This window comes from Plectrocnemia conspersa, unplaced genomic scaffold (assembly GCF_051122295.1).
Source record: "Plectrocnemia conspersa isolate PC_06_02 unplaced genomic scaffold, ASM5112229v1 ptg000013l, whole genome shotgun sequence".
NCBI classification, from domain to species: domain Eukaryota; kingdom Metazoa; phylum Arthropoda; class Insecta; order Trichoptera; family Polycentropodidae; genus Plectrocnemia; species Plectrocnemia conspersa.
This window is the reverse complement of record NW_028277177.1, coordinates 9,592,436-9,620,059: the sequence shown is the minus strand read 5'-3', so window position 1 is coordinate 9,620,059 and position 27,624 is coordinate 9,592,436. Positions and strand designations below refer to the sequence as shown.

The window sequence follows — 27,624 nt, the reverse complement described above, 5'->3', positions numbered from 1 at the left end:
AAAATATTTAAATTGCTTTTAAAATTGAAATAATTTTCAAAAATAAATTCATACACATTTAATACTATTAAATTTATTAATTTATACTATTAAAACATACGTGAATCAATGATTTTTTGCAAAAAATTTTTGAGAATTTTCGCACATGATAAGCAAAATCACCTAATACTTGTGTTAATATTATAATAATACTCACTAGACACACTAGTCAACAAAATTTATTTTATATATATAGATAATAATAATTCCACATTCTTGGGAATACATTACTTTGAAAATTAATGTTAGTTTTAAGAAAAATACTAATTGAGTTCTTTAGATTAATAATAAAATAACTTGTAGTATTATACATTTTTGCTCATAATTTTTTTCTATTATGTAATATATAAATATTATATATTGTAATATATAAATGTACATAGCTAATTATAGCGACAAAATGCGTTTAATACTAAAAAAATATTATATTTTTCTCTTATCGAAAAGACAAAAACGCATCGAATTTATTTGCTGTATTTATAGTCGATGCTCTAGATGTGAAGTGGGGAACGTCTAGCCCGTGGGAATCAATTGTATATTCCCAGCAATGCAACCGCAAGGAAAACAAATAGGGGTTTCAATTGAATATTTGAATTATTCCTCTGATTTTAAACTATACGAATATTTGAATAACTAATCAAATATTCGTTTCTACTATCTCGAATGAAATTTAAAAAATCTTAGAATGAAACTCAATGTACCCGAGTGACTAGTGCCGCTCCAAAATCCACGATCATTTATGACAATGAGACTTTTCTTCCTAAAAAAAAACATGGTTTTACGCATTCGAAAAACATTTGTGAGAAACATGTTTATCGGCGGTGTCTATTATGGCTACAGAACGGGGAATTAAATATTCTCTATTCTGGAAATATTACAGAAGTTCACAGAATCGTTCGTTGAACGAAACAAAATCTTGGAAAAGCCCACCCTTTATTATCGTTCAACGAAATTTTTTTTGAAGTTCGGGTTACGTTTAGGTAATTGTTGTTTCAAGACGCAAATGTTTAATTTTAATCAATTCAATAATATTAACATATTTATACATATGCAAATCCACACAAAACATAAGCCGACACGGATTCAATCTTAATGTGTATTTATTTTGTATGTTTTACTCTAAATTTTTATTTCATTCATTTAAAACAATTATGTTTAAATAATACGTTACGAAATGGCAATATTTATGCATATTTCAAATTAAAAGTTATTTTGTCATTGTGGCAAAAAAAAAAAAAATTTACATAAAAAGTTACCTTAGTAATAGTATTCAATATTTTTTATATTTGTTTAATTGCACAATAGACAATACACAGTTTAATATTTATGACTCATTGCACAATTTTAGCATTGACACTACTTCCCATCGCATGCTTTATTAGTTTTTTTCTGCACTTGTATTTGTTTTAAAAGGTTATATAAAATAACGTATAACGTCTAGTCAATGTTATGTTTGCGTTACATAAAATCGATTTCGTTTTCGTTTTTGACTGGAAAGTTTCATGAATCACGAGCTAACTGTTTTTAATGATTACATTGTGTAATGTCGTCCGAACAAGTTTTGGATATTAATTAATAATTTATTAAAAAAACATCTTTTCAAAATGAAACCTTACGATTTCTTTAATTAATTTTTCTTTGTTTATAAAATAGCCGTATCACGTAACTTGCAACGTGATTATGAAAAACCAGAAAAAAATCGAGTGGACTCTTTTGATATCGAATTTCACCGCAACGTATCAACATAATATAAATTATATAATAGTCATCTGATTTTATTAAATTATAAATTTAATTTAATTGACAAAGCAAATTTAATACATATAAAAAGGTAAATTAAACAATGGTATTATAATATTATTGTAGAAAATTTAATTTTGGATAGTAAATAATGAAAAATTGTTGTCGTTACTTACGAAAACTTTATACATATTATGTACATGTTATAACTGTTTTATATTATTAAAAAGAACAAACTTAGAATTTTATTTTCAAATCACAGCAATTCCGTACTGCATAATTAATTTTAACTTATAATTTTATCTAATTTTCAAAATCAGCTGTACAAGTGGAATGTTTTAAAGTAAACAAAACGATTCAATGCTTTCATACAGTTTCCGCATACCGATTCATATGTATTTATTAGTCAGTACTCAAAATAACTATATTGATATCAACAAATAAAATCCGAACTTTATTATTTTATATTTTTTTGTAACTGCCATACAAAAATAACATTAAATGAAAGTATTACCTTGCTCAAATTGGATATATTAATATTTTTATTACTTAAAAATACAATTAGCACCACCGGAACGTAGTTATACTAAGTAGCGTTTATCACGTGTAATATTTTTAATTGCATCGGTCATTGATTTTGCAATTAACGGCACGCACGACATGGCTCTAAATATTGCCTTTATCAAGTCAATAACAAACGACGAACGATAAGACATCCGTCTTTTTGATTCACTAAATTTTGTTCACAAACATATCATTTTACACAATTATTCACTTCTCCTCTCTACACTTTGTAATTATATATTTTTCTGTAAGCGCTAACATTGTTTTTATCAGCTGACCAAAATAAAAACGCGCCAACGCTCGCGCTAGCGGCGCTAAACTGTACGTGTACTGTTTTCAATAGTTAGCGCCGTCCGAGGGGGTATTATAATCGGAAAGCAGTGAATCATCTCGCTCTTATTTTGAAGCGCGAAAATGATTATCGTGATTTTATGACTTTGGATCTGCGTTGTGTCGAAACTTTTTCAGGCGAACTGAGGTCACAACGTTCGTATTTTTTAATACATAAATAAAAAGCTAACGTTCACCTATAATGGAGCTATTACGTCATCGAATTGAATTTAGTTGTGACAGTTCAGCTTTTTTTAATTTATTGTAATTAATATAACTGATTTGTAGCTATTATAGTAGATACTTTTCTTATAGCACACTCATGAGGCCTTCGTGATATTTTGATAATTAGCACACAAATGACATGCCCAAATATTTTGGTTTTATGATCCATGCATATGTATGTCGGTTTAAAAATAGAACTGTCATCCTTTGAATTTATGAATATCATTATCATGATTTAATATTTGTACATCTTGCCTTATTGGGTTAGCATACAAGTATAAGCAGAAGTGTTAATTTATATTTATTGATGTTGGCAATCTACAGAAAGTAAAAAAAATTGAAAATTTTCAACGCCGAGTTACGTATATTTCTTTTCTGAAAATTTAACTACTTATAAAATATTATTTTTAGGCGTCATAATTATATTATTATGTTATATCGAAGTCATAATATTATTCAAGTTCAGAATAAATATCAAATGGTTAGAATAAAAATAATATACGATCAGAATGGAAATATAGGACGATCATTTGAATCAAAAAATATTTTAACATTTATGTAGTATGTAAATTATTTATTTGAAAATATCTTAAATATCTTAAAATATCTCGTTTGCAACTCACATGCTGGACAGGTTAGGTGCGAGCGAGCGTGGGTCAGAACAGTGAATAAATAGCTCTCAACGAATCTAATGAATTGTATGTAGGACGCGAAGGTATTCAGAAAGACGAACGAAGCGGGAATAACGACAGAGCGGCGACGGAGAGCACGCTTCGCCTTTTGTGTTAACAATGTTGCGAGTCCAACCAAACAAGTTGGTTTTAAAACATATAAACTAGAACGTTGCTATAGTAAAATCACTTAAATTTTGCTTGGAACTTGGAATAGACAAAAGTTAATTTTTGAACTAGAATTCAGTAGACTAACGCCTAATTGACATAGATGACAGTCTAGAGAAAAGCAGCTGCTTTTACTCTGACTGTCTGAATTAGTACAGCTAAGCTTTAATAATAATTATACGCAGCACTATCCCGAATGTATAGCATAATATTGATGTATTGCACAAATTGTACAATCATGTTTCAATGTAACCTAAGCAAATTTTTAAAACTTTGTAATTATAACGATTACTGGACCTTTTAGGGCTCGTCCAATTATTATTATGATGACTGTAGGCTGCACCAAATTGTTTCGTAATTTAAATTACTGCTTTAAGAATTAATTTTCATGATGTATATTTTTTATTAAATTTAATATAAATAAAACAACACGTTTATTATGGTTTTAGTTTCTATTCTTGTTCCTAATTTTTACCATAGTCATGTTCACATTAAGATAGTTGAGTAAATTTTAATTTTCCTACAGTAGTGATTAAAAACAAATGATTCATTACCATTTTACACTTATATAATCTACTGTGTCATATAAACAAGAAATTTGTTTTTGATCTCAAGAGCGCAATAAAATGTGATTTAGAAGCTATACAGACGGTTCTATAGTCGAATAATAATTTGAGAGAGTAACGTGGTAGAATGCACGAGTTAATGACTCAGTGAGTGTATGGGCGGATCAGTCCACTTGAAATCTTCCTGATATGTGACGTAAACGACCCAGTAAAAGAGGTTCAGGAAGCCGAAGGACGCTGGAAATAGAACTCTAGCTGCCCTATCTATGTGAGAGACGCTGTTGATGTGACGATTGGCGCCATGCTTGCCGTTTTCTGAAAGAAAAAAGAAAAACAAATAGCAATTTAATACTTGTTTAATGTGTATGTAATAACAGAGTTGTACTTATACATATGTGAAGTACAATAAAAAATCGGTGAATGTATATTATAGTATAGTAAGTATGATGATCCACTTAAAGTTCTTGACAATGTTGTCGGGATCGATTTTTGCACAAAAGGGTTTAATCTGGGCGCTGTGTATACTTTTATATACATTTGATCAGCCTGAGGGAGGCTTAGTGCTCACACACTTTTTGCTGCAATGGTCAATTACGATGGTCTGTTTGAAAATGTTGCAACCTGTGCTCAAGTCCTTTGTTATATGATTTATGCGGCTTAATAAAGGCACTTACAATTGACATTATCCCTCCATAATACGTATTGTTGTTTTGAGTTTATGGTCGTAAAACTGATGGTTTGATTCAGGGTCCTTTTAACGCCATGTGAGTCTCGTTTCGTATTTAATTGTTTATATATGTATATTATTTTACAGTTATCGATCTGGCTTTTAAAACGGTTCTTCGCGTGTTGTTTTAGTATAGTAATTCATTTTCCACTAGACTTGATAGTACGTGTATTTGACTTTAACCTTCAATATGTTATTCATTGAAAAATATTATTTTGCAGGTGTTAAATTTCTCAGGTTTTCTATTGGAAGCCAAATAGTAAGGTTTCAGAAGCTTATACAAATATCCCAAACCACAGTTATAATTTTCTAATCTTATTATAAAAATACGGAGAAGATTATGTGACATTGAATCGGTAAAGAATTAGGTTATCTTTAATAACAAATATAATAATCTCACCAGCTTCTCTTTGTCGTTGTCTTCTGAAATTATCATTCCCCATTAGGCAATAAAGGAATTGTCTCCATTGAGGCACTCGACGTTCAGTCTGAGTGGTCCTTTCCATAGTTAATCGGACAGCTGTTGAACCGCTTACCACTGACAGTGTCCTTCCAGAGTTCAGAGGACTTCCAGGAATATTCAACAAATTATCCTTTAAAAATTAATTAAAATTTTAGTATCTAAATCGTGCAATATCTATAAGATAAATGCTTACAGTATAAGCTGGTCTGCACAGATTACTACTCCTCCTTCTCGCAGCTAATTGCTTGGCAGCGAAAGGATCACCGCCAGTCTCTTCGATGAGTTCTTCCCACTCATCGTCATCTATTGGTATCTCGCCAGATCCTACTTTGGTGAAGTAATGGACTCCAGCGAATTCCAAAAGAGTGGCAATGCAATATCCGAAGCTCATCAGCAAGAACCAATCCAATGCTGTAGCGTATCTTACTTTAGGCAGATCGGTTCTAGAATCTAAGCTTATAGTGGATAGAGTCAACACGGTTGTTATCCCTAGTCCGACCCTATCGGAAGTAGCTTCTCTATGTATCCAAAAAGAGACCCAAGATAACACGACAATCAAGATACAAGGTACGTAGACTTGGATCAAAAAGTATCCAGTATGGCGCGATAGATTGAACGATACTTGTAGGACGGAGAAGTCACCTGTTAATCAATTATTATATGAGTAATTGTTATGGGTTAATGAAAACAATCTCAAATACCTTCTCGTCTCGTAAAAGTGAAATTTCTGTATGGAAAACTCATGAGATCGAACTGTGACAGAGTCATCCCTGGTACAAATGTAACGCTTTCTTTGTTTTGCCATTGGTATACCAATTGTTGGTTTGTGTATGCATCTAGAAAAAAAATATCTTAATATAATATGTATATACAAATTTAGAGGGTTTTCATATTAAGATGATAAATATAACAGTAAAACTATTAGAGCTATAATTATAAGGTATTTATTGAATGGTATTCTAGCTTATTTAAACATTAGACTAACGACTGTATTGAATATATAATGACTAATATGTTGCTTGTTTTTCAAGTCAATTATTGTAATAGTCTATTAAATATGAATTTTTACTGGATTATGCATACAATAACAATCTGAATAAGCAATACGTTAGGTTTAATGTTTTTTTAATAACATATATAAAAATACTTACAACTACCCAAAATTAATGGGCACGACTGTCGATCCATGGGAAAGTTTCTCAGTTCCATTGGACACTTGGCTTTAATTGTCAATCTATAAAAGTAAAAATAAATATTATAATATATATCTTTAGTATTTTCAATATCTAAAATGCCGAATCAATACAAAGTAGAATTAGCAACGATGATAAAAGCATTTGCTTTAAAAAAGCAAAAGATTTTGCATTGATTTTCTGAGAATTGATCACATTGTAATTTAATTTATTTTTATTTATAGCATAATGTGCAGTATTCTAAGCAGCGGAATTTCAACTTTTGCGCTCTTCCACAAGAGTTTGCAAGATATATTTTTATAAATGTCTCATCAATTTTACTCACTGTATTACATATAAAGAAAGCATTGATGCTCAATTAATTGCGATATTTTTGTACGTTTAAGTTATCAAATGATTGCCTTAATTATAAAGATTAAATTAAATATATTTATTTGTTATTTAGCCGTTTGTTGATATTTACACGGTAGTCGTATTAACACACAATCAGCAATAAATTACGCTTTATGAATTGTTTTGGCCTCAAATGTTAGTCTGATTTTAACATTTGTCAAAACAACCATATTTCTCTATATTTTTAATCATTTCGGGCTATTTTTAGACATCTATTACAGTCATTAGATTGATGTAATTCTCTGTAATGATAATTATATGTTTATCACAACAATAAATAAAATTTCAATGTCGCTTTTATTTTCAATACAATTTTCGGCTTTTCAGATTATTTTGCAAGCCTTACTCCCACAGGCTATGAATAAATAACTATTTTAAATTATTTTACAGAAAGATAGAGAACATGAAAAGTAACTGGAGTTTATATTGAAATTAAACTATTTTTATCTCATTTTATACGTTACTATGTAAACGATATAAACATGCATTTATGACCACATTTTAAATAAACAATGACTACAGTATTTTAAAACATTATACAATCGATTTTTATGTTCGATACTAACCCGAAAAATCAATACTGGCAAAAGAGAACTTTATATGTACAAGAGCCCAAAAGTTTTGCCCCAGTTTCAAACATTATTTAATTAGGGCATATAAACTATAAGGAAATTGTCTATTAAAAACAATGATTATGAAATTAATTGGGCGTTTTCCACAACAGGTATTACTTCGATCCACTTTACAGTACACAGTAAATTTTTATAGGTTGCATTTAAAAAAAAATAATCCGACCCGATTTCTTACTACATTCTTTTTGATCAACCTGGATTTTTTCGCATTTGACTTTGCCGCCCGATACTGACACTTAAATTATAACTGCATTTTGGTATAAATAATAGAAAAATGTAGTTTACATACGCAACATTATAATTTATACTAAATAATAAGTCATCCTTTATAAATGTATACGTGAATAAAAACATGGGTCATATGATTAAACCAATTTGTCATTAATTTCGCTACAAATCATTCAGTACACAAAAATAATTTTGTCAACTAACTGATATATTAAATCGCTTTTGAGAAGGAGACATTGGTTTCGCCAACATTTGCGTATCTATAATATCACAGTAAACATAGGAAATTTTCGCAGTCATTGAACAAACAGACGTATGTGTAAATGAGCTTTGTGAGCAGTGTATAGTGCGAGACACTTTTTAAACCAGATAATAATAACTGAACCAAATCATTTAAATGCATTTATCACTAGGAATAGTTAATACCTCATCGAGTATAAAATGTCACCGTCTTGATTGATCCTCAACAGTTTGTTTGGCACCGTGATTGTGTGAACGTATGAGTGTTTTCCATTATAGAAATACGTATCTGGTCTCCATATCCTCTCTAACATCTTTATTGATAGCGACAATGATTTGATTGGACCCAAAAAACTCAATCTCGCGTCCCTCCAATATTGGCGAAAGTAGCAGTCCATAGAGTAATCCTGTCGATAAAAACATATATCAGTAGAGAAATTGTATTGTATAAATCTTATTCTTTATCATAAAAATCAATTATGATTAGCATTTTTTAGTACATATTTTAAGATTAAGTAAATAATTATATAAAATATTTTTTTATTAAAGATTTATTTTAATTGTGAAAGTTATAAATATACATGTGTAATATATGTTATTACTTCAAGTAAAAAAGTGATTTCTTTGACACAAAGTCTTTGCTTATTTAAAAAGTGTTTTTGTGGAGTTGACAAGTAACATAAAATGTAATGTAACTTGTTAAATAACATAAAATGTAATGTAACAAGTAACATATTACACCAAAATAAACCATGATCTTATTGCATTGAATATTATTTATTTTTCTTTATAATTATCACTCGTATTTTATACATATACAAATGTGTTAAATGATAATTGTGTAGTCATGGTGTTTACTGAATGGTTTTGCTACATCTTGCTTATTAGATTTTCTTTGTAAATTATCTTTAGCTCAAAATAATATTAGTTTAGCATATATTAATAATTATTTGTCATAAAGTAATAATACATTTTCTAAATGTATCTTTTAAGTGCGCCTCTCATCGATTTTTTTAACGATATCTATAAATGCTAATATATATAGTTTTATATTATATAATAGTACCATTGGTTATTAAAAATTGTAAATATATGTTAGAGTATTTATTTTAAAATATTAAAATATCTAGAAGATACCAATACGCATTGAAAAGCCTTTTAAGGTCACACCTAAAAAACTAACGATATTCATGGGCTACTTATACGAATTACGGTATATATTAAAATATATAAAAGAAGGCTCACTTCAAGCATTTTCTAAGACCACAATGTTATAATTATAAAATGGCAATAAATGTTTATATCCCTTGAGCTATCATGTGACGTTTATATGTTACATAAAAGCTAATTTTAGAGCTCCTTCAATACCAAAAAATAAAAGCTATTATTAGCATGAAAAAGAAAAATATATGAAACCTTTTGATGTTTTTATTTATTATTACAATGATTCCAGTTATTTAAATGGAGTGTATTTATAGTGCTATAATAAGTATAATAAATAAAATTGTACGATTTTTTGCTTACAATATATAATTAAAATTAAGTGTAAAATCTGAAATGTCAGACAGATTCAATTTTATTGATTCTAATATTTTTATTTATAAGGGTAAGGGTTTTTAAGTTTATTATTTATTTCTTGTAAATATTTAATTAAGCAAAGAATTAATAAAAATGATTATAATAATATCAAAACGTATACCATATCTAGTTCAGAAACAGGACCCATGCTTCGTATCAGCATGTTTGTTTGAACCACTGTAGGGAAACCTGAAATTAATCATTAATAAAATATATAATGATTTAATGTACTCGTTTATGAAAAATAAAATACCTTTTCCATGAGTAGGTAGCTGCGAGTTTTCATAGTTTTTCAAAAGGTTTTCCAAGAGAATCGTTATGTTTTTTGAAACCAAATCGTTGAGTGGACTCCTTTTGAACTTTTGGTCTTTCTCACCGATCGCATTCTTCGTGTGATTGATAGAACTCCAGTCCAAGTTTTTCAAAGTTTCTCTGGTCGGAGAGTGCTCATTACCGGATTTTTTTTCGTACTTCATAAAGCTTATGATAGTAGTATTTCCACTGTCTTCGTCCAAGCTTATCCCTTCGTCACTTTCTGTTTGAGGGGCGTTCGGAAAGCGAAAGCTGGGGGTGAATTTTTCCACGTCCCTCTTTCCGAACTGAGCTATGGCGTTTCCTTTAGAGTTGTTGGATTTTTCAGGATGATCTTCGTACGTTCGGTTTAGTAATAGATCGCTCACTTCGACGCTTTTGATGTTTGATTTTAAATCTAGGTTGTCACTGAACTCTTGAGCCACAGAAAACTGCATTATGCTGAACAAAAATACGTTTATTAGATTCTATGTGTAGCACATGGGATAAAATTGCCGCTAAAAGCTTTTATTCAATTTAGGTTTTGATAGTAATTTCATAAAAAAGCGTTTTAGGTAAAGGGTAATGGTTAACAAAATAATAATAATATAATATAGGGTAGGTCAAAAGTCACTTTAATATCTAAAAATTAAATGGTATGTTGAGCGTTTTATATTATTTTATTTTTATTTTATATTCTACAAAATATAAACTTGAAAATGTAAATAAGTTCTAAAATAAATAAATCTAATAAGTTTTGTATCAAAACCTGCGATATTGATGGACGTTATCGGAATCAAAAGTCTGTCAAGAATCTAATAAAGTCTCTATAATTTTCCAAACAGTCAGAAAATTTATGATGTTGACAGGAATGTTTTTGAAGAAACAATAATTTTTGTAGAGCAAGTGTTTTTATGAGGCTAGCTTTTTCCTGATCTAAAAAATATTATTTGTGGAAAAATCATTAAAAGAGCTCACATTTATAAAGATAAAAATGAAGATCGTGCGCAAGATATTATTTTTTTATTTGTATGCATAAATTATCTCAATGTTTGGCCCTTGGATAAAAGAGCTTATTTTGTTTTGTTTTGCAACAATTAAAACATATTTTTGTGATGAAAAGTGAATTTTGAAGTCGAACTGGATTGAGGTATGCGAAGAGAGAAGCAGCGGCTTCTGCGATTTTTGCAGTCGTTGGGTTGGTTGGAATCTAAGTTAGAGAGTTTTTGAAAATCCGATGCCTTGAACTCTGAAGTGGATGTTTACACTTAAATGTCTTAGACGAAATGGCTGAAAGTAAGTCCTCAGACGAACTGTCTGAGGTAAAGTATTTCATAAAAATTGCCCCCCTTCCTGTATTTATATCCATAACCCTATCCATAAAATATGTCGTTCTTCACCGCTTTTTAATACACATTGCTGTTGGCCGCTAAAGCAGATTAAAATCGGCCGTTATGAGGGAAATCGCAAATGCACGCGTTATCTCTTCTCAGTGTGACGGTTATTTTAATTTAAGTTATGCCGGTTACTTAAGCTGTTAAAAGATTTCGCACGGTGGTGTCCCATTTTAACTATGAAAACATTTTTTCTGAGGCGGCTAAAATGCGTTATCAAAAGCCGAACTAGGCCTTTTTATGATTAAATACCACGATGATTCAATTGATGAATCCGTCATTAGCAAATAAGATATTTTAGAAATTTATTTATAGTTGCAAGTCTTCCGTTGCGTTAGCACAGTGAGTTACAACATCAATCAACAACTACTAAGTAAGTAATGAGACACCAGACTGAAATCAATGTTTGTAAATCAGTTTAATATATTTGATTCAATTTTTTTTTTAAATATTTCAGCACGATGTTAATCTGTGAGACAAGAAAAATCAAGGAAAATCTAATCTGTGATGATCAATCGGAATTATAATTATATATTAATCGTTATTTTCAACCTTCCAAATACGATACAAATTAAGAAACATTTTTATATGCGATTCGAATCTAGTATAGCTCTAGACATGGAACTTGTCCTATTGCAATAGTGTGAGTAAATATGTATACTAATCTGCACTGATTGGACCCTGTAAAATTTTTGACGTAAAGACTTTTTAGTGGACGGCGATAACATAGGGATGGTTTAGGATCAAGCGGTAGCGGCGAAATACTTTCCCTATCGCTCGCTCGCGTGTTAAGTGACGAGAGTGAGTGAGAGATAGGGCATTCGGACCGTATCCCTTTATCGCTCACACACTCTCGTCCCTTAACACGCGAACGAGCGAAAGGGAATGTATCTTACCATACGCGCCTGTTGGTGTTAGGTAGAATGGGTGTGAGTCAGTAGGCAATTGGCACAGAGCGAAGCTGTCATCTGTTGAGTACTCGGTGTTTATCAAGTATTGAGATGTCGGAATACAGCAAATTAGGGCAAGGAAGAGCATTATCGGGACAAACTAAAGAAATGGCTTTAAACGTATATACATATTTTAAAAAGATGGACGATACTAGCAAATCAGTAATTATTGATAAAATGACAATAGATTCAGTAAAAAAAAAGGTGGAAGAAAAAATAAATATCATAACTGCCAACGAATGGAGTAATGTCTGCCGAAATGCAATAAAAAATGAAAAAAAATATGAAATCAACGATATTGCCATGAATGATATTATGAATAATATGAATTTAGTGTTTAGTGTAAACAAAGATTCGGACTCTAGTTCAGAAGATTCCTTTGATGGATAGATTATTTTGTCTGTAATTTTTGTATTAATTATATATGTCATTCACGTATTTAATACATTTTAAAATCGTCATAATTTCTAAAGTATTTAATATAATTTATTAAAATTTAAAATTCTAAATTCACCATATACATACCAAGCTTACAAATTCTAAAGATCCATGGAAGAGCCATTGATATTAGTGTAGTAAAACTATCACAATGCGACAAGTAAGACAAAAAAAATCCCTTCCGCCAGCCCCATGTCAATAAACCATCCCTATCCAGGTATAAAAAATGGTTTGAACATAATTGCAACAAAAAAACAGTCCATTGAAAATCGGACATAAATACGATCTGTTTAATTTATTATTTAAAAATAAATGCTACAAAAAAATAATATTAGAAAATAAATTAATAACAAAATGTAAAACATTCATCAAACACCCTGTGACTCACACACACGCAATCGGACAAGTTCTAGTCTAGAGCTATACTTTTAGGTACATATTAGTCATCAACTTATACCACCAGTGGTGTAGCTATGGGGGGGAGGGGTGTGGAGGGGGCGGGCCACCCCGGGCGGCACTTGCTTGGGGGCGGCATATTCGCGATGGGATCATCTTGTGTGGTTCTTAACCCTGAATGCACATATATATCCACGAATAACAAGAGCTTAATAATAACCAATTTATTATTTTAAGAATTGCTGTTTTTATGACCCTGCAAAAAATATATGGGGGGGGGGGGCGGCAATTGTAAGGATCGCTCTGGGCGGCACATAACCTAGCTACGCCACTGTATACAACCGCTTTTAATTGGATATCAACTTTTTTAGATTTGATTTTTATCTGCACGAGATTTTAATATTATTCGGTTTAATTTTAAGGAAATATGTTATGTACTATGACGTCTTGTTTTTATAGGCACAGTTCAATATCTATACATTTTTTTTTGGTTTTTTCTGAATACAGATTTTCTGATTTATATCGTTTTTTAATATTTGAAGATTCAATAGCTAATTACTATTCTTAAGATGTACAATTATTTATATACACAATGCATTGAAGCAATAAAATACTATCTATCATATACAACAAAATATAATACATATTTTTTGGTCCCCCATGCATCAATACAAGTGAATAAAGGAAAGAGGGTAAAAATCTTGTGAGCGAAAGCCCAAACTCCTTGGTAGATCACAATCCGATTTAGAAAGCATCCAACCTGTCGCAAAATATAAACATAGATGGATATAGTATATATCTGTCTAGTCTTAGGCGGAACTAAAGCTTCCGCTTTCATGTAAATTGTATCATCGCTTCGTGCAGCGGCATGGCTGTTTACTTGGATTACTTCCGCTAAAAGATCACTTTGAAAAGTCAGTTACTGGTGGTGTGAATATATTGGCTTTTACAATGTGTATTGTATTCAAATTCTCAATTATGAATAATATAAATCAAAATATTTATATTTAAAATAAATTTAATAATGCATTAATAAAAAAAATCGAGTGTAATAAAGATGCTATTTCATATTATATAATATAATCTATATATATATATATATATATATATATATATATATATATATATATATATATATATATATATTTGTTTGATATTCATTATGGTAGATAAGCTTCATATTGTATATTACACTATAAATATACCAAAAACAGTTATATGGTTTAATTAATTATGAATTTATTATATCGTGACTAATATACGGAAGACTGAAAGTATATAACACAATTTTGTGTAATAAATGTTTACTATCATAAATCTTCTAAGTAAATATATCGCACTTATTTATACGAAACTGATAAATTACAGTCTGATATACAACGTTTATGGTACATAATTTACATTGTACAACATATGTATGTATATAAATAAGTTTTAGTACTATTTTCATAACATGAGCTCTAGCTGTTGTGCAAGTTTTGTTGCGTCTGCATTATAGATTTTATTGAAATTTTCGCAAATCTGATTATTAGCATTAGAAGTTTCGCTTTTAAATTCCTTAATCAAAAAGTATTTATTTTGATTCTGGAATTATATAATCAGATAGGAGGACAAGTATTTTTTTAACATTCTCCAAATACGCAGCAATTCTTGTATTTTGTTGAAATTTTCATGGAGATAAGTAGACGCTGTTTCTCATGAGCAATGATAACTGTGTCATCAGTAAAGGTTGCACAGTTACTTCTGTTTGTAGTTGGCAAATCTGCTGTATATATTAAGTACAGTATTGACCCTACTATATTTCACTTAAGTACTCCAGATTTTATTGGACAGATGGATGCTTTTACATGTTGCTATTTTACTATAAAATATCTATCGCTCAGATACGACTATAATTTTTTTATGTAGGGTGAGGCCACACTTTATCGTAATCTTGACTTATATCCAGGAAAGTTGCTGAGCAATATTTCTTTTCTTGTGGATCTCGTTTGCCAATTGGTGTATATGTTCAATTGCGCATAGCGAAAATTCCGATTATAAATGATCAATGTACACATAAATGAATATTTATGAATACGTCAATATATAATATATAAAAAAATTGTTCTGTTTTTGTATTCGTTCAAAAATAAATATTTTTGTACTTGTCAGCATTTCACAATGGTCATTTACTTATTTATTATTTTTTTTTTATCAAAATGCAATGATATCTAGTCACGTATAAAATAACTCGAAGATAATTGGTAGTATTTATTGTCGTATTCATCTCACGAAACCTGAACCTTTCTCCAATCAAGTCGACTTTATGCTCCAGTGTTTTAAAAAAGGAAGAAAGGAGGAGGTATGTTAAGGAGAAAGAAAAACGTTATTCAGTGGAGCGGTTTAACAGGATAATAAATTCCAATTAATTTCGCCGTTTTCACGAGCGGCGGAAAATCTTGGCGGCAGACGACGGAAAACTGAATTACACAGTGAAAAAAAAAACGTTCAAATTAACGCGACTAATTGATATATACGCGTCGAAATGAATAATGCAACGCCACTTTTTAGGACATACTGTACTACTAAACTATTCATTTGTTCTGTGGAGAAAAGTGTTCTAATTAAAACGAAACACTGAGAAGGACTGTAATTTTTCGACTCGCACAGTCGAGAGAATGCATTAAAATAAATTTGGAATACAATTTCTAATGTATGACGTGACTAAATTTAGGAATAAATTTTATTAAAAAAATAGTATATTCGACTTTATTTGGTAAAAATATATTAAATAAAACGTGATTCATGAAAAGGGATTTGTTAAATTTATTGTTTTCTTGAACTGAATATAAACTACTACTGAAACTATATGAAGATCAGCTATTGTTTTTTCTCGAAAATTATTTCTCAAGAATTTTTCGAGAAAGATGTCAAATCCGTATCAGCTGTTTGAAAATATATATTAAAAATATAAATGGCACAATATTGTTTACAATTTTATCAACTACCTATTTTCCTAATTCTGATCGGCTTTATCTTTACTTCAATAATCTAAGAAATACATTAATAATCAGATAATAAGAAACCACTCTTCGTGGAAATTGGCAGATTGCAAAAATGTATGGAGGGTTTCCATAAAGTTACATCATCAAATTGAGCTATTGGTGAACGTAAATTACGCCTCTTTTCTTAATATTTTCATATCTTTACCTTGTAAAAATATAAAAATATAAAGTAGCAACAGCTGTTATTGATTCTCTACGATTCGGGTATAAATACGGAGTCAAAAGTTCCTTCGTAATTATTCGTATCTATTATAACAAATTATAATACTATTTGTTTTCTTTAACAATCATTTAGTTTTTTGTTTATCAATATTATGAATATATTTAGAATATTATACTGAATTATTAAAATAACATATTAAATATTAAATTTTTTTTTTTATGTATCGAAATTTCTCATCGAATGTTAAAATGAGAATTCTCATTTCTATGAAAATGAAAAACATTGAGCGTTTTAAGGCTAGTTTTATTAACTAACTGAGGTATTTTTTGTAGGCCACCCTGTGTGTGAAAACGTATATATTTTACATTGAGGACATATTACGTCACGCGGGAGCTTTTCGACGAGTTCTGAATAAATTTCACATCATATCCATCATTCATCAACATCCAGTCTCAATAGAGGTATTTTTGACTTTTTTCTCTCAAAGCGAAATGAAAAATTATCTCTGATATCTTTTATACAGATTGTAAATAATTTGCTGGAATGTTATATTTCCGTGAAAATAAAATAAGTAATGTATTTTTTATACAATATCCATAAAACATTTCTTTCAAAAGTGACGCTTAAAGATTATATAAAAATATCTTCTGTATCATTCTTGGACATTGTAAGAATGTTAAATAAATTTATTCTATTTCAATAATAGCGAAATTTATATCCTTTTCTCACGCAAGAAGTGCCCGACTCGAAAAACGGACGCCATTAATTCATTATTCGTTCCACTTTTTCCAATCTCGAGTCGAAACGCGATAATGATTATTTACGATGGTCCATTATGTACAGTTTGGCAATAAAATTCATGGATTGAGACAAAACTCATGAATGAACATTCATTCTTACACAAATTATAATTTATAAAGACCGAACATAGATATTAAAGAATTAAAAAATCTGTATTCAGTGATGAATAAATTCATAAATGGGTATAACTAGTTTTATTCATAACATCTTATTTTTTTAGTATATCGCTGATTCCCAGGAAATATAAATTGCAAAAGACTTATAAAATGTAAACAATCGACATTTACTAGACCCTTCCAAAGACGTAATCAGAAACGTTAATAATTTTAGTCTCATTTTTAACCACTGATCAATATAATTGTACTTATTAAAATGCACTATTAAAAACTCAGTAACAATTCGATAGCATTAACGTGTTCTAGATAAAGACTTTGTTTTCATAATACCACTAGTTAATTTGGTTACACAATGAAAAAAAATACATGAAATAAAATTACACAACAGAAATTACACATGGAAAGAAATACACAAGACAAAAAAACGTGATAAAATATCACAAGGAAGAAATTACATATGAAAATAATTACACACTCAAAAAATTTCACACTGCAATAATTTCACATTATCTTGTAACATGTTAAACCCTTTCAGTGTGCCTATAAAATCTCAAAAGCAAAACCAAACATGTGCATTTTTTTAAAAATATATTAAATTGGTGGTAGAAAATAATTTAAAAGCATAAAAATAATATTTAAAAAATACTATAAAAATTATTATTTGAGTGCTTTTTTTTATTTAATATGTTATATTTCACTTTTATTTCAAACAAAATTTTAAGATTTGGTAACCCTGAGGGGCGTGACTTCGCAGCCAGTAAGACGCAGATGGAAATTAGTGAGAATTTTATTAGATTACATTATATATTGCGACAGACTATGATCGGCGAGATGTTTTCTCTGAATAGTGGCGGAGAAGCTGGCGCAGAGATTTTTTCGGCGTAGCAGCGACAGTATAGCAGAGGTTGATCCCTCTCTGCTTTGGTGCTTGATGGTGGAGTCCCTCTCAGAATGTGAGCGTCCATGACAGAATGTTGTCCGGGGGCGGGCGGGCGCCTTGCAGTCTCTTCAAGTGACTGTCGGAGTCTGCCAGGTGCCCTCTCCTCATTGGAGTCCGGGCTTAAGTATTCAGGGCTGCAAAGCTTGCGCACCAATAAAAATCATTCAGTGATCATCCGGCCAATCGTGACTTTTATTCGATGAATATCTCCAAGGTTGAATTGCGTAACAGGAATGTTAGGTCATATGGTGATATTTGTTTTCCGGTGATATATTGTTACCCGTGACTGTTTCGTAACAAAGAAATATTCATTCAATGTACCGGAGAATCCTTACTTGTTATATATAGGGGAACCCTTTAGTTCTAGTCGTAACGAGAATAAGATCCCCACAAACGAGTGATCTGTGTGATCCCCATAAAGTTATATTTTTAATTTTTTTATTATATCGAAAAATATTATTTGTATTATTTAAAATAATTTTCTAACGTGATTGAAAAAGGGATATAGTAGCTGTTATTTGCAATATATTATATATCGAATTAGGTAGTTTATCTTTATGACAAAAGGTGAGTGCTGTCCTGAATCTTTACTGTCACACTGTTCATTCGTGTATGAAATAGCTACCTCTGTAATTCAATATCATCGAAACGCGGTTATAATTGACCTCACAGTCAATTAGTCGACGTTAAAACCGAGAACGTGACAATGTATAAGTCTTGGCGTTTATTACCATCGCTCCTTTGATGTTGCCAAACAAGATGATAGCAGAGTGTATTAAAACTTTGATGAGACCCATTTTCCACCGAGAGCTTTATCAACCGAGACGATAATTTAATCGTATCTTCTTGGCAAAAACGTGTATAGTGGCATAAGTGGCATATAATATGTGAGATCGAACGATAATCCGTCACATAAAATTTAATAGTGTGCTCATAATTTATTTTGCTCATCAGAAAGAATTATTGAAAAATCAAATGTCTTCTAATACACAATATTAATATCAGATATTGATAATCTTTTGAATCACCCTATATATTATCTGTTATTATAGCACATGAGCTCATGATTCCTTAGCCACTGTGTCAAGGCTTTCAGCACGCTTGGTCGACTACATTGTTCCTTTCATAATTATGGCGGTGCAATTGTGTAGGTGCATTTATCCGAGAGTGATAAACCCTTCGACCGGACAAGGCTCATCTGGAAAATGGGAGAGAGATATAGAGAAGCTGAGGAATTCGCTGAGGAATAACCATAACGGAACGGTCTAATTAGAATATGAAATACCGTTGTTGAATTTCACTAAGGTATACGAAGCATGTCTACAAAGACATGAAGTTTGATATTATATTATTATACTAAGGTAGGGTAGTGACCTTTTATCGTTTGCGGACGGAGTGTAAATTGTTGAGATTGTTGCGATGCAGAATGCAGAAAGTATGATGTATAATATTATACAAAGAAAGATAGCTTATCTTGATTGCTTACTAGTAAACTAGCATTTTTTAAAAATGCATATAAAACGTTTATATATAAAAAAAACTAATGAGGCAAAATATTAAAAATACATGGAATTATTTACAAAGTCTGATTGCATTGGTACTACTGTCTGTAATACATTATCAGCCACATTAGACGTGTAGCTTGTATTTGGATGCAAAGATTCTGTCTAAACAAAAGGTGTATGAATGATACATTTATTTCCAAGACGTCGGAGATAACGAGAGAGATGAGCTACAGTACATCGAGAAACAAAACTAAGGAGTTTGTGTTTAGTAATCGCTGAATCACTATGAGGGAGATTTTTTTTTTGCTTGGTTTGATTAAATCACCTGCATAATTATTTTTTTTAAAATAACATTTCGAACAACCGAAAAGAGAAACCAACTCGTTTCGAAAGTAAAGCCTAAACAATGGAAGAGAGATCTCGTGACTGAATAATTCCATTAATAATCGTCAATATTTTACGGACGACCTATTATTACATTTATCTCAAAACATTAATCACTCAAATAAGTACCGAAAAAACTATTTGTTTGAAAAGGATGCGCGATAGACAAGAGACAGTGCACTTAAAAGACTATCGTGTTTCTACTTCCTTATTAAAGACCGCTGAAGTAGATGCCTGATTGTTTTAATTTTAAGGTATGAACACATTTTGTGGGTATGCACAAGAAGCGATGCAATTGGACCGTCAACATCCTCATCTGCGATTGGACAGAGCTAAATCGAACCAGCAATATAAAATATGTGATACTTAATCACAAAGGGGGCAGACTTTAGAATTAAACAGGAATTATTGAAACAAGTCACTATCGACTCTTATTAAGTATTGTTTTTTTGTGTATTATTTTTACTACAATTTTTGTTTATTGAAATGTGGCGACCACACGCAGATGACCACCTTTGAAAGGTTAATTCATCCATCAACAAGAAAACAAGACAACAACGTAATGGATTGGGACCACACAGCCTTCGTTACGATAAAATAATTAATAGCACGAGTTTTGTTCTTACAGTAAATATTCTCCGTTGCGAAACGATCACGGATATAATAAATCGCCGGATACACAAAATTCCCGTTGCAATGCAATACGACCTTAGACAATGCCCATCAAGCGAATGTCGCTTTCTAAAGGCGTATACCTATTTCACTGTTCTAAGAAACGAGTACATATATTAGCTGAATGATGTGATTGCTCAATAAGCAAGTGAGTCGTAAGCAGCCCTTCGAAAGACTCAGGCACACTCGAAAAACTTGAAAAGACTAGCAGACTCCCGCCGCCTGCAGACAACATACGATCACGGACATACACATCACGCCGTTAGCAACTCTACCACCGCTCGGAGAATATACTGTCGCTACCACACCAATCAGAACTCTGAGGATCATCCACTGACATCATCCCTCCGCCAGCTTCTCCACCACTGCTCGGAGAAAGCACTTCGCCATTTATCGTCTGTCGCAACAATTGTAAATGTAATGTAATAAAACTAACTAGATTCCACTAAGCGCCTCGCTGACTACGAAATAACATCCCTAGGGTTCCCAAACCTTAAAAAAATAATACTATTTATTGTTTTTTTTACCATCGTGATGCATTAGGGGTAACTTGTTAGGTCACGATGGTCGCAATTTAATTTTAATAAATACAAAGTGACATTGAAAAATGGTCCAATCGTCTTAATAAAGTGACTTGAATACACTAACAACCTAAAAAGCACGTTCAGTTTGCTCGAATGTCAAAGTTATTCTACTTTTTGTTTCGATTATAATAGCATAGACCAATATCAAGCATTCTAAAAAAATACCAAAATTGTTAATAAGCAACTTTTAGATTTAGCACTATCGCACTGATTTAACTTAATATTATTATTTTTTAAGTTTTCGGGCAAAAACAAAAACATTGAAATATTTAATAAATTCGACAATTTTTCAAGTATTTCTTTAACTATTCGTTCATGTTTTTAGTGGAATATTAAAAAAAATTCTTGGGTATTCTTTTTGGAATCTTTGTGTATTACAACAATGCAGTTTTTATTATTCATTTTTCCCCCGATATACTGCTGCATTATCTACAGCCCAATTATGCCCTATTTTAATTTGGGAAATTTTCCTATCTTTATATTATTTATGATTGCCATTGTCGACAAAATAAACACTAGGTGATTGCCGAAACTCCAGAAATCACTCATATATCCGCGAGATATGTTATGCAGTGGTAGACTTTTTTACTGTCAGTTATTGATTTTTCACATTTTTTAAAGCAATACGAATAATTTTTAATATATTTTTGACCACATTGAATTTTTTAGCAGCAGGAATGAATAAAAGTAAAATGATTTAAAATTTGAGCCACTTAATGGTCTATTATTTTTAAAATTAAAATAAAGTCTAAAGCATAAAATGTGTATAAACTTTTCTATACTTCTTAATTTTTCGTACTTTTACGAATATATATTTGAATATTGGAAAACTCTAATCGTGGTTTAGATATTGAAAGAAAAACGTTTTGGGATCATAGGAGAGATTAAAGAAAAAATACTAAGTGAAGACTAAACCAAATAGTGCATTGTAAAAAACGATTTATCATTTCTTATCGAAATGTAACGGATGTATTTATCACTATAACATTTATTTTATACTTTCACTGTTTAGAATTAGCTATAATATAATGTGTAATATTATCATCACCAAAGTTTGCATTTATGTCATTATATTGAATCGAATATCGATCGTATTATCTGTACTCTTTGTCGCATTATTCGCAATCTGAATACTCATGGATGTGATATTAATATAGCTCAATTTATATAATTAGTTCAGAATATTTCTATCACAATATTATATAAATTAATAAGGCTTTGATTGCAAAAGTAATTTGCAGAGATAACGCACGAATAAACTCGATAGTTTGAAATTTGTTCATCACGAGCGTACTGTGCCGTGAAATTCGACGTTTGACAAATGTTCCTCTAGTTTTTCCTTATTGTACACGTCTGGAGATCGTATAAAATAAGAAAAAATAATAACGTTCCGTTAGAAGATGATAAACTGGAAAAACCATGATTAATATATTGTTGCGAAGCGCTGTAATGTCACTGAAAAAAAAACGATAAAAATATAAGATTATTCGATTACCGAATAGACAGGCGATGATTAAGGGATTCGTCTGAGAATTTTTTTTAATTATTTGGGATATAAATAATTTATTATAATGATTTTGTAGCAGTAAAATATTTTCATAACAGAAAAAAATATATTTTATTCCTAATACCAACATTATTTATTTTTAATTATTTGTCGTTAACAAATTTAAAAATCGATAATTTTTAATAATTATCAATGTTTTAAAATATGTTTAATTAAATACATATACTTACTACAAAAAACATAACATATTTTATTACTTAAAAATATTGTAAATAAATATTAAAATGTCTATCAATATAATGAAGATCCACGTGAAATGCATGAAGTTAGTTGCAAGTAAAATAATATTTATTTTTTAATTTATGTTGTAAGATTTATAATTTTTTTTTTGCGTTGGGACGGACCCATCCTTTTTTATGCAGTGGTATAAAAAAATTGAAAATATCCGTGCAAGTGTAATTTTTAACAAAAAATCGCTTTATAAAAAATCTGGAAAAATCAGCAAATTTTACGAGAAATAAAAATTTCCTATTTGGCATTTTTTTTGAGAAATTCTCGAAAATTATTTAATTACAACAAAGTATACACAGTCAATGAGCACTAAATTAATAGTGAGACATTAATCCGAAATCAAAGTCTGTAAATCAGTAACATCTATTATTACAGCTTACAAAATATCACTATGTACGATCTAGCTCTATTTTAGATTTTATTATACATCATAATATTCATCCGTAAGATAAGAAAAATTCAAGAAAGCCTAATCAGTGATGGTCTTTTAAAATTATAATTGTATAATAATCACTTATTCTGATCTCCCAGATCTTTATTAGATTTGAACTTTTCGAAAGTCTGTGCTGGACATTATACTTTATTTAGATGTCTTGAGATTTTTCTGAAGTTATTTGGAATGATTCCAGATTATAAATATATTAAAATATGAATTGATACAGAGTTTTAAAACCAAGAAATAAATATCTATTAATAATATAATAATTATATATAATACGAATATTTAAAATATAAGGTACTTCAGAACGCACAGTTTTAAAATTGATTTAAAACAATAAGTTAACTATTAATTAAAAAGTTAGTGCTTAAACAACTTTTGAGTTTATCTTGCTATATAAGCAATCTATGAAATTTATTTAATAAACCATGAATCAGTATTCAATATTTACAATTAGTATAAGGTTTAATGCATAATTTGATACATATTTTATGGCATAGAATATCTTGATATATATGTTATATAAATACATCACTGTATTGATGTATTTAGCTTCTTCACATACGCACACGTATCTGATAGCAATAAACAAAATTCATGTATTGGAGGAAGTAATCAAGAAAAAATCTGATATTGTGATTGAATTGACGTTGTTAACTTACTAAATATTATGATTAAATTATGCGCACTTATGTTGTTGTACATATGTTATATTGCAAATATATTTTCCAAGACCAATGTCATGATAAATCGTTATCTAGAAACAAAACTGTTTGTTTAGCGTGAAAGTATGCAATTAAAAATGATATATGAAGACAATACAAATATATACATTTATTTTACCACTAGCATATATATGCTATAAAAATAAACTGTTAAATTAATATTCTAAACGCCTTTGCAGTGATACATGAAAGAGTGTGTTTTGATACGGGTTTTTGAATAAAGTACATTATTCAGTTTGTTAACCTGATTGTTAATTTGTTGTTGTCAAGTTTCAACAGCAGTATTATGAATACTGCTGTTTACACAATTACTTATAAATAGAGTGATTTGTAGTACTAATTTTAATAAAACATATCTAACGAATTAAAAAAATGTTGCATAATAACTAGAGTGGCAACCTAACTATCAATTTTTAACCACATAATGTTTTATATATGTAAATTAATTTAAAATTACACATAAAACTTTTATTATATATAGATTAAATTGATGTATTATTGTTTATATTCATAGATGACAAATCTGTACTATTTAGAAATTCCTTTCTACTAGGAAAAGATCACTTTATACCGTACATGTCGGTTGATGTTTAGAACTTTAATTTCCGGTCTATGTGTATCGCTGGTCGATGTTCAGCTTTGGAAATCGCGAATAGAGATTTTATCTCGAAGCTGAAATGATTTCATACGAGCGTTAATATTTAGAGATACAAAATTTATAGCCGCCATAATGTATATACTGGAATCATGGGGCAAAAAGTTCCTCATTAATGAGTGATAGGCGATAATTTAGCATTTATGATGGTAATGTGGGATGATGTAATTAGCGATTGACGTAGGAGATATTAGATAAATTTATTTAGTACGTATGATATTATTAAGATCATTTTCTTTATTAGGTTATTCGTATTAAATATTAGGCAATAAGTTAAAAATATATTATTAATAAAATTCATATACAAGATTCGTAATATAAGATTTTTGACATCGTTATTCGGATAGGTATTAGGATTCGTCCCTTTTTTAGCTGATTCAGGAACATTATTTATCAAAGATATTGAATGGGATTTAATATTGTGCTATTTGCATTCTGTCTAAAAATAAATTACTGTAATCAAATATATTTTTTTATATATATATTCCTGCACTATGTAGTACATAAACGCATTTGACGACGGGTACTTTAGTTATATTAAAAAATGATAAAATACCTATTCTTATTTAGATTTAATTATTTTTAACACATCATAATAATGAAATGTAAATTATAGTTAAAAATAATAATGAAAATAACTTTTGTATGCAGGTTAAGTTAGGTTTTAAAATAAGAAGTATTATAAACATAAATAAATAATGAAATCAATGTACAAAAACTTATTTTTGTATGTAGGTTAAGTTATGTTTCAAAATACATATTTAATTTCCATAAACAGTTTTTAATTAGTTTTATATATAAGAAGTATTATAAACATAAGTAAATAATAATATCAATGTACAAAATGAAATGTTAATTAAGAATGTAATATTGGCAAAATGTATATTAAGAAATAGCATGGTTTATAATTAATCAAACATATAGGTTAGTATATATTTTGAGTTACGGGATAAGAATTTTGTGAGTATGATTAATATGATTAATACAAAATATTAAAATCTAAGGATAATCAAATATGTAATTGTTTATATCAATAATGAAATTGTTAATATACTACAACCAAAATAAATTTAATACAATATACATATATAAAAAATAGCTTTCGCTTAACTTTTATTGTGTTATTATGAACCATGAGATAGATTTAACTTGTGAACTATGTATACCATATAAACGTAAAAAACGTCATATTAAAAGCAATATTGTGTAACGGTACCTATTTTAAAACATTAAAAAAATATCAGATTAAAAACACTCACGTGACAATGAAGAGCCTCCGAGCTTTTGCCGACAACATCCTCTTTGCTCTTATCTCCTACATGTATTACAAGATTCAATATAAATTTTAGATATAGGTTACGATCACAACAATAAGTCAAACTAAAAAATATTATTTCTAACAAAAAGTGAACATTTTTATAGATTCTTGAATGTTTTACCACAAAAGTTGATTGAAATATACGTCGATTGATTTGGTCGTTTTGTCAACCGCGTTGTCGATTTGCGTACGTTGTTCCGGAGGGGTAATAGTTGGAATCGTGTTTTCAAGATTTGCCAAAGTGCCAAGAGGGCGAAGGAGCCATGCGCACTTGCCTACGCCCGTGACGCCTGCGCCCAGGACCGCCTGTGACAGAGGCGGGTGTCAAAATTATTTAGAGACCAACACCGACGGAGATCTCAAAACTGTGCACATTATTGGATGAAATTCTCAGATTTTCATGACTTGATAAATCGGCAATTCATTTTATTATATTCACTAGAATCATTCAAGAGATTCTTTCGATTATTTCCGATAGAATCCAATGTAAACTCAAAGAAGAGTAAGCGAAAGTAAAGATCAACCGAAACTGTCTTTTTTATTTTTAGTTAAAACTGTATTAATTCATGTGTATGTACTTAGGAATATACAAGCTATAGATAAAATATAAATATTTCATCAATTATAATAAATTAAAAATATTTTTATTGTAAATATGATAAGTATATCGAACGTATATCCGTATCGCGTGCTTCAGAGCTAATAGTAGAGGCGTAAACCTAAACTGGCCATCTCTTTTTACATTATGAATAATGATGAAATGTATAGCTTTCGAACTGACTGTGTTAACGCAAATAGAGAGCTTGCTTTCGCAAGGAGTCTGGGCCTCCTAATGACCATAGCCCCAGATGCCTCGTTACCAAAGAGCTTGCGCTTCTTCAGTGACAGCACCATTAGTTTTTACATTTTAAATATGTATTCTGTAAAAATATAATTAAAAAATATATTTCAAGTACCCAAAAAATATTCTATTTAATTGAAAAAATAAACACTAATAAAACGCTTTTCGCTTATATTTTTAACTGATGAAGGAGTAAAAGTATAATTAAAAAAATATTTGTAGTAGTTTATTATTTCTTTTTTATAAAAGACTTATGAATTTATATTTAGACTTATATAATTTGTATTTATTAAAAAAATTGAGATATTTTTAATTTATTAAATAAATACAAAATAGTCAAAATAAACTTTAATTTTATTGTTTCAATTAAAATTGTGATATTTATAAAAATAATAATATGAAGTAATGTATTG

General features: G+C 29.7%; 1 protein-coding gene across 1 annotated transcript; it reads right to left on the bottom strand.

Moving 5' to 3' along the window:
- Positions 1 to 4,170: 4,170 nt before the first annotated feature.
- On the bottom strand, positions 4,171 to 26,592 carry LOC148227225 (gamma-aminobutyric acid receptor subunit alpha-2). Its single transcript, XM_088201737.1, has 10 exons — positions 26,492 to 26,592; positions 26,312 to 26,367; positions 10,011 to 10,510; positions 9,879 to 9,946; positions 8,366 to 8,586; positions 6,645 to 6,727; positions 6,195 to 6,329; positions 5,687 to 6,135; positions 5,431 to 5,623; positions 4,171 to 4,618 (listed from the first exon to the last, which is right to left on the bottom strand). Exons 2-10 carry the CDS (start codon positions 26,347 to 26,349, stop codon positions 4,440 to 4,442), a joined length of 1,866 nt encoding a protein of 621 aa, XP_088057863.1. The 5' UTR covers positions 26,350 to 26,367; positions 26,492 to 26,592; the 3' UTR covers positions 4,171 to 4,439.
- Between the last annotated feature and the right edge of the window lie 1,032 nt (positions 26,593 to 27,624).

Bases quoted from the DNA above. Each gene is read 5' to 3' on its own strand.
- LOC148227225 (XM_088201737.1), bottom strand. From the start codon at position 26,349: ATGTTGTCGGCAAAAGCTCGGAGGCTCTTCATTGTCAC. The intron at 6,136-6,194 runs GTATTTGAGATT...ATTGATTAACAG, and splicing joins CACTTTTACGAGACGAGAAG to GTGACTTCTCCGTCCTACAA. The intron at 4,619-5,430 runs GTGAGATTATTA...TTTTTCTTTCAG, and splicing joins ACAACGACAAAGAGAAGCTG to AAAACGGCAAGCATGGCGCC.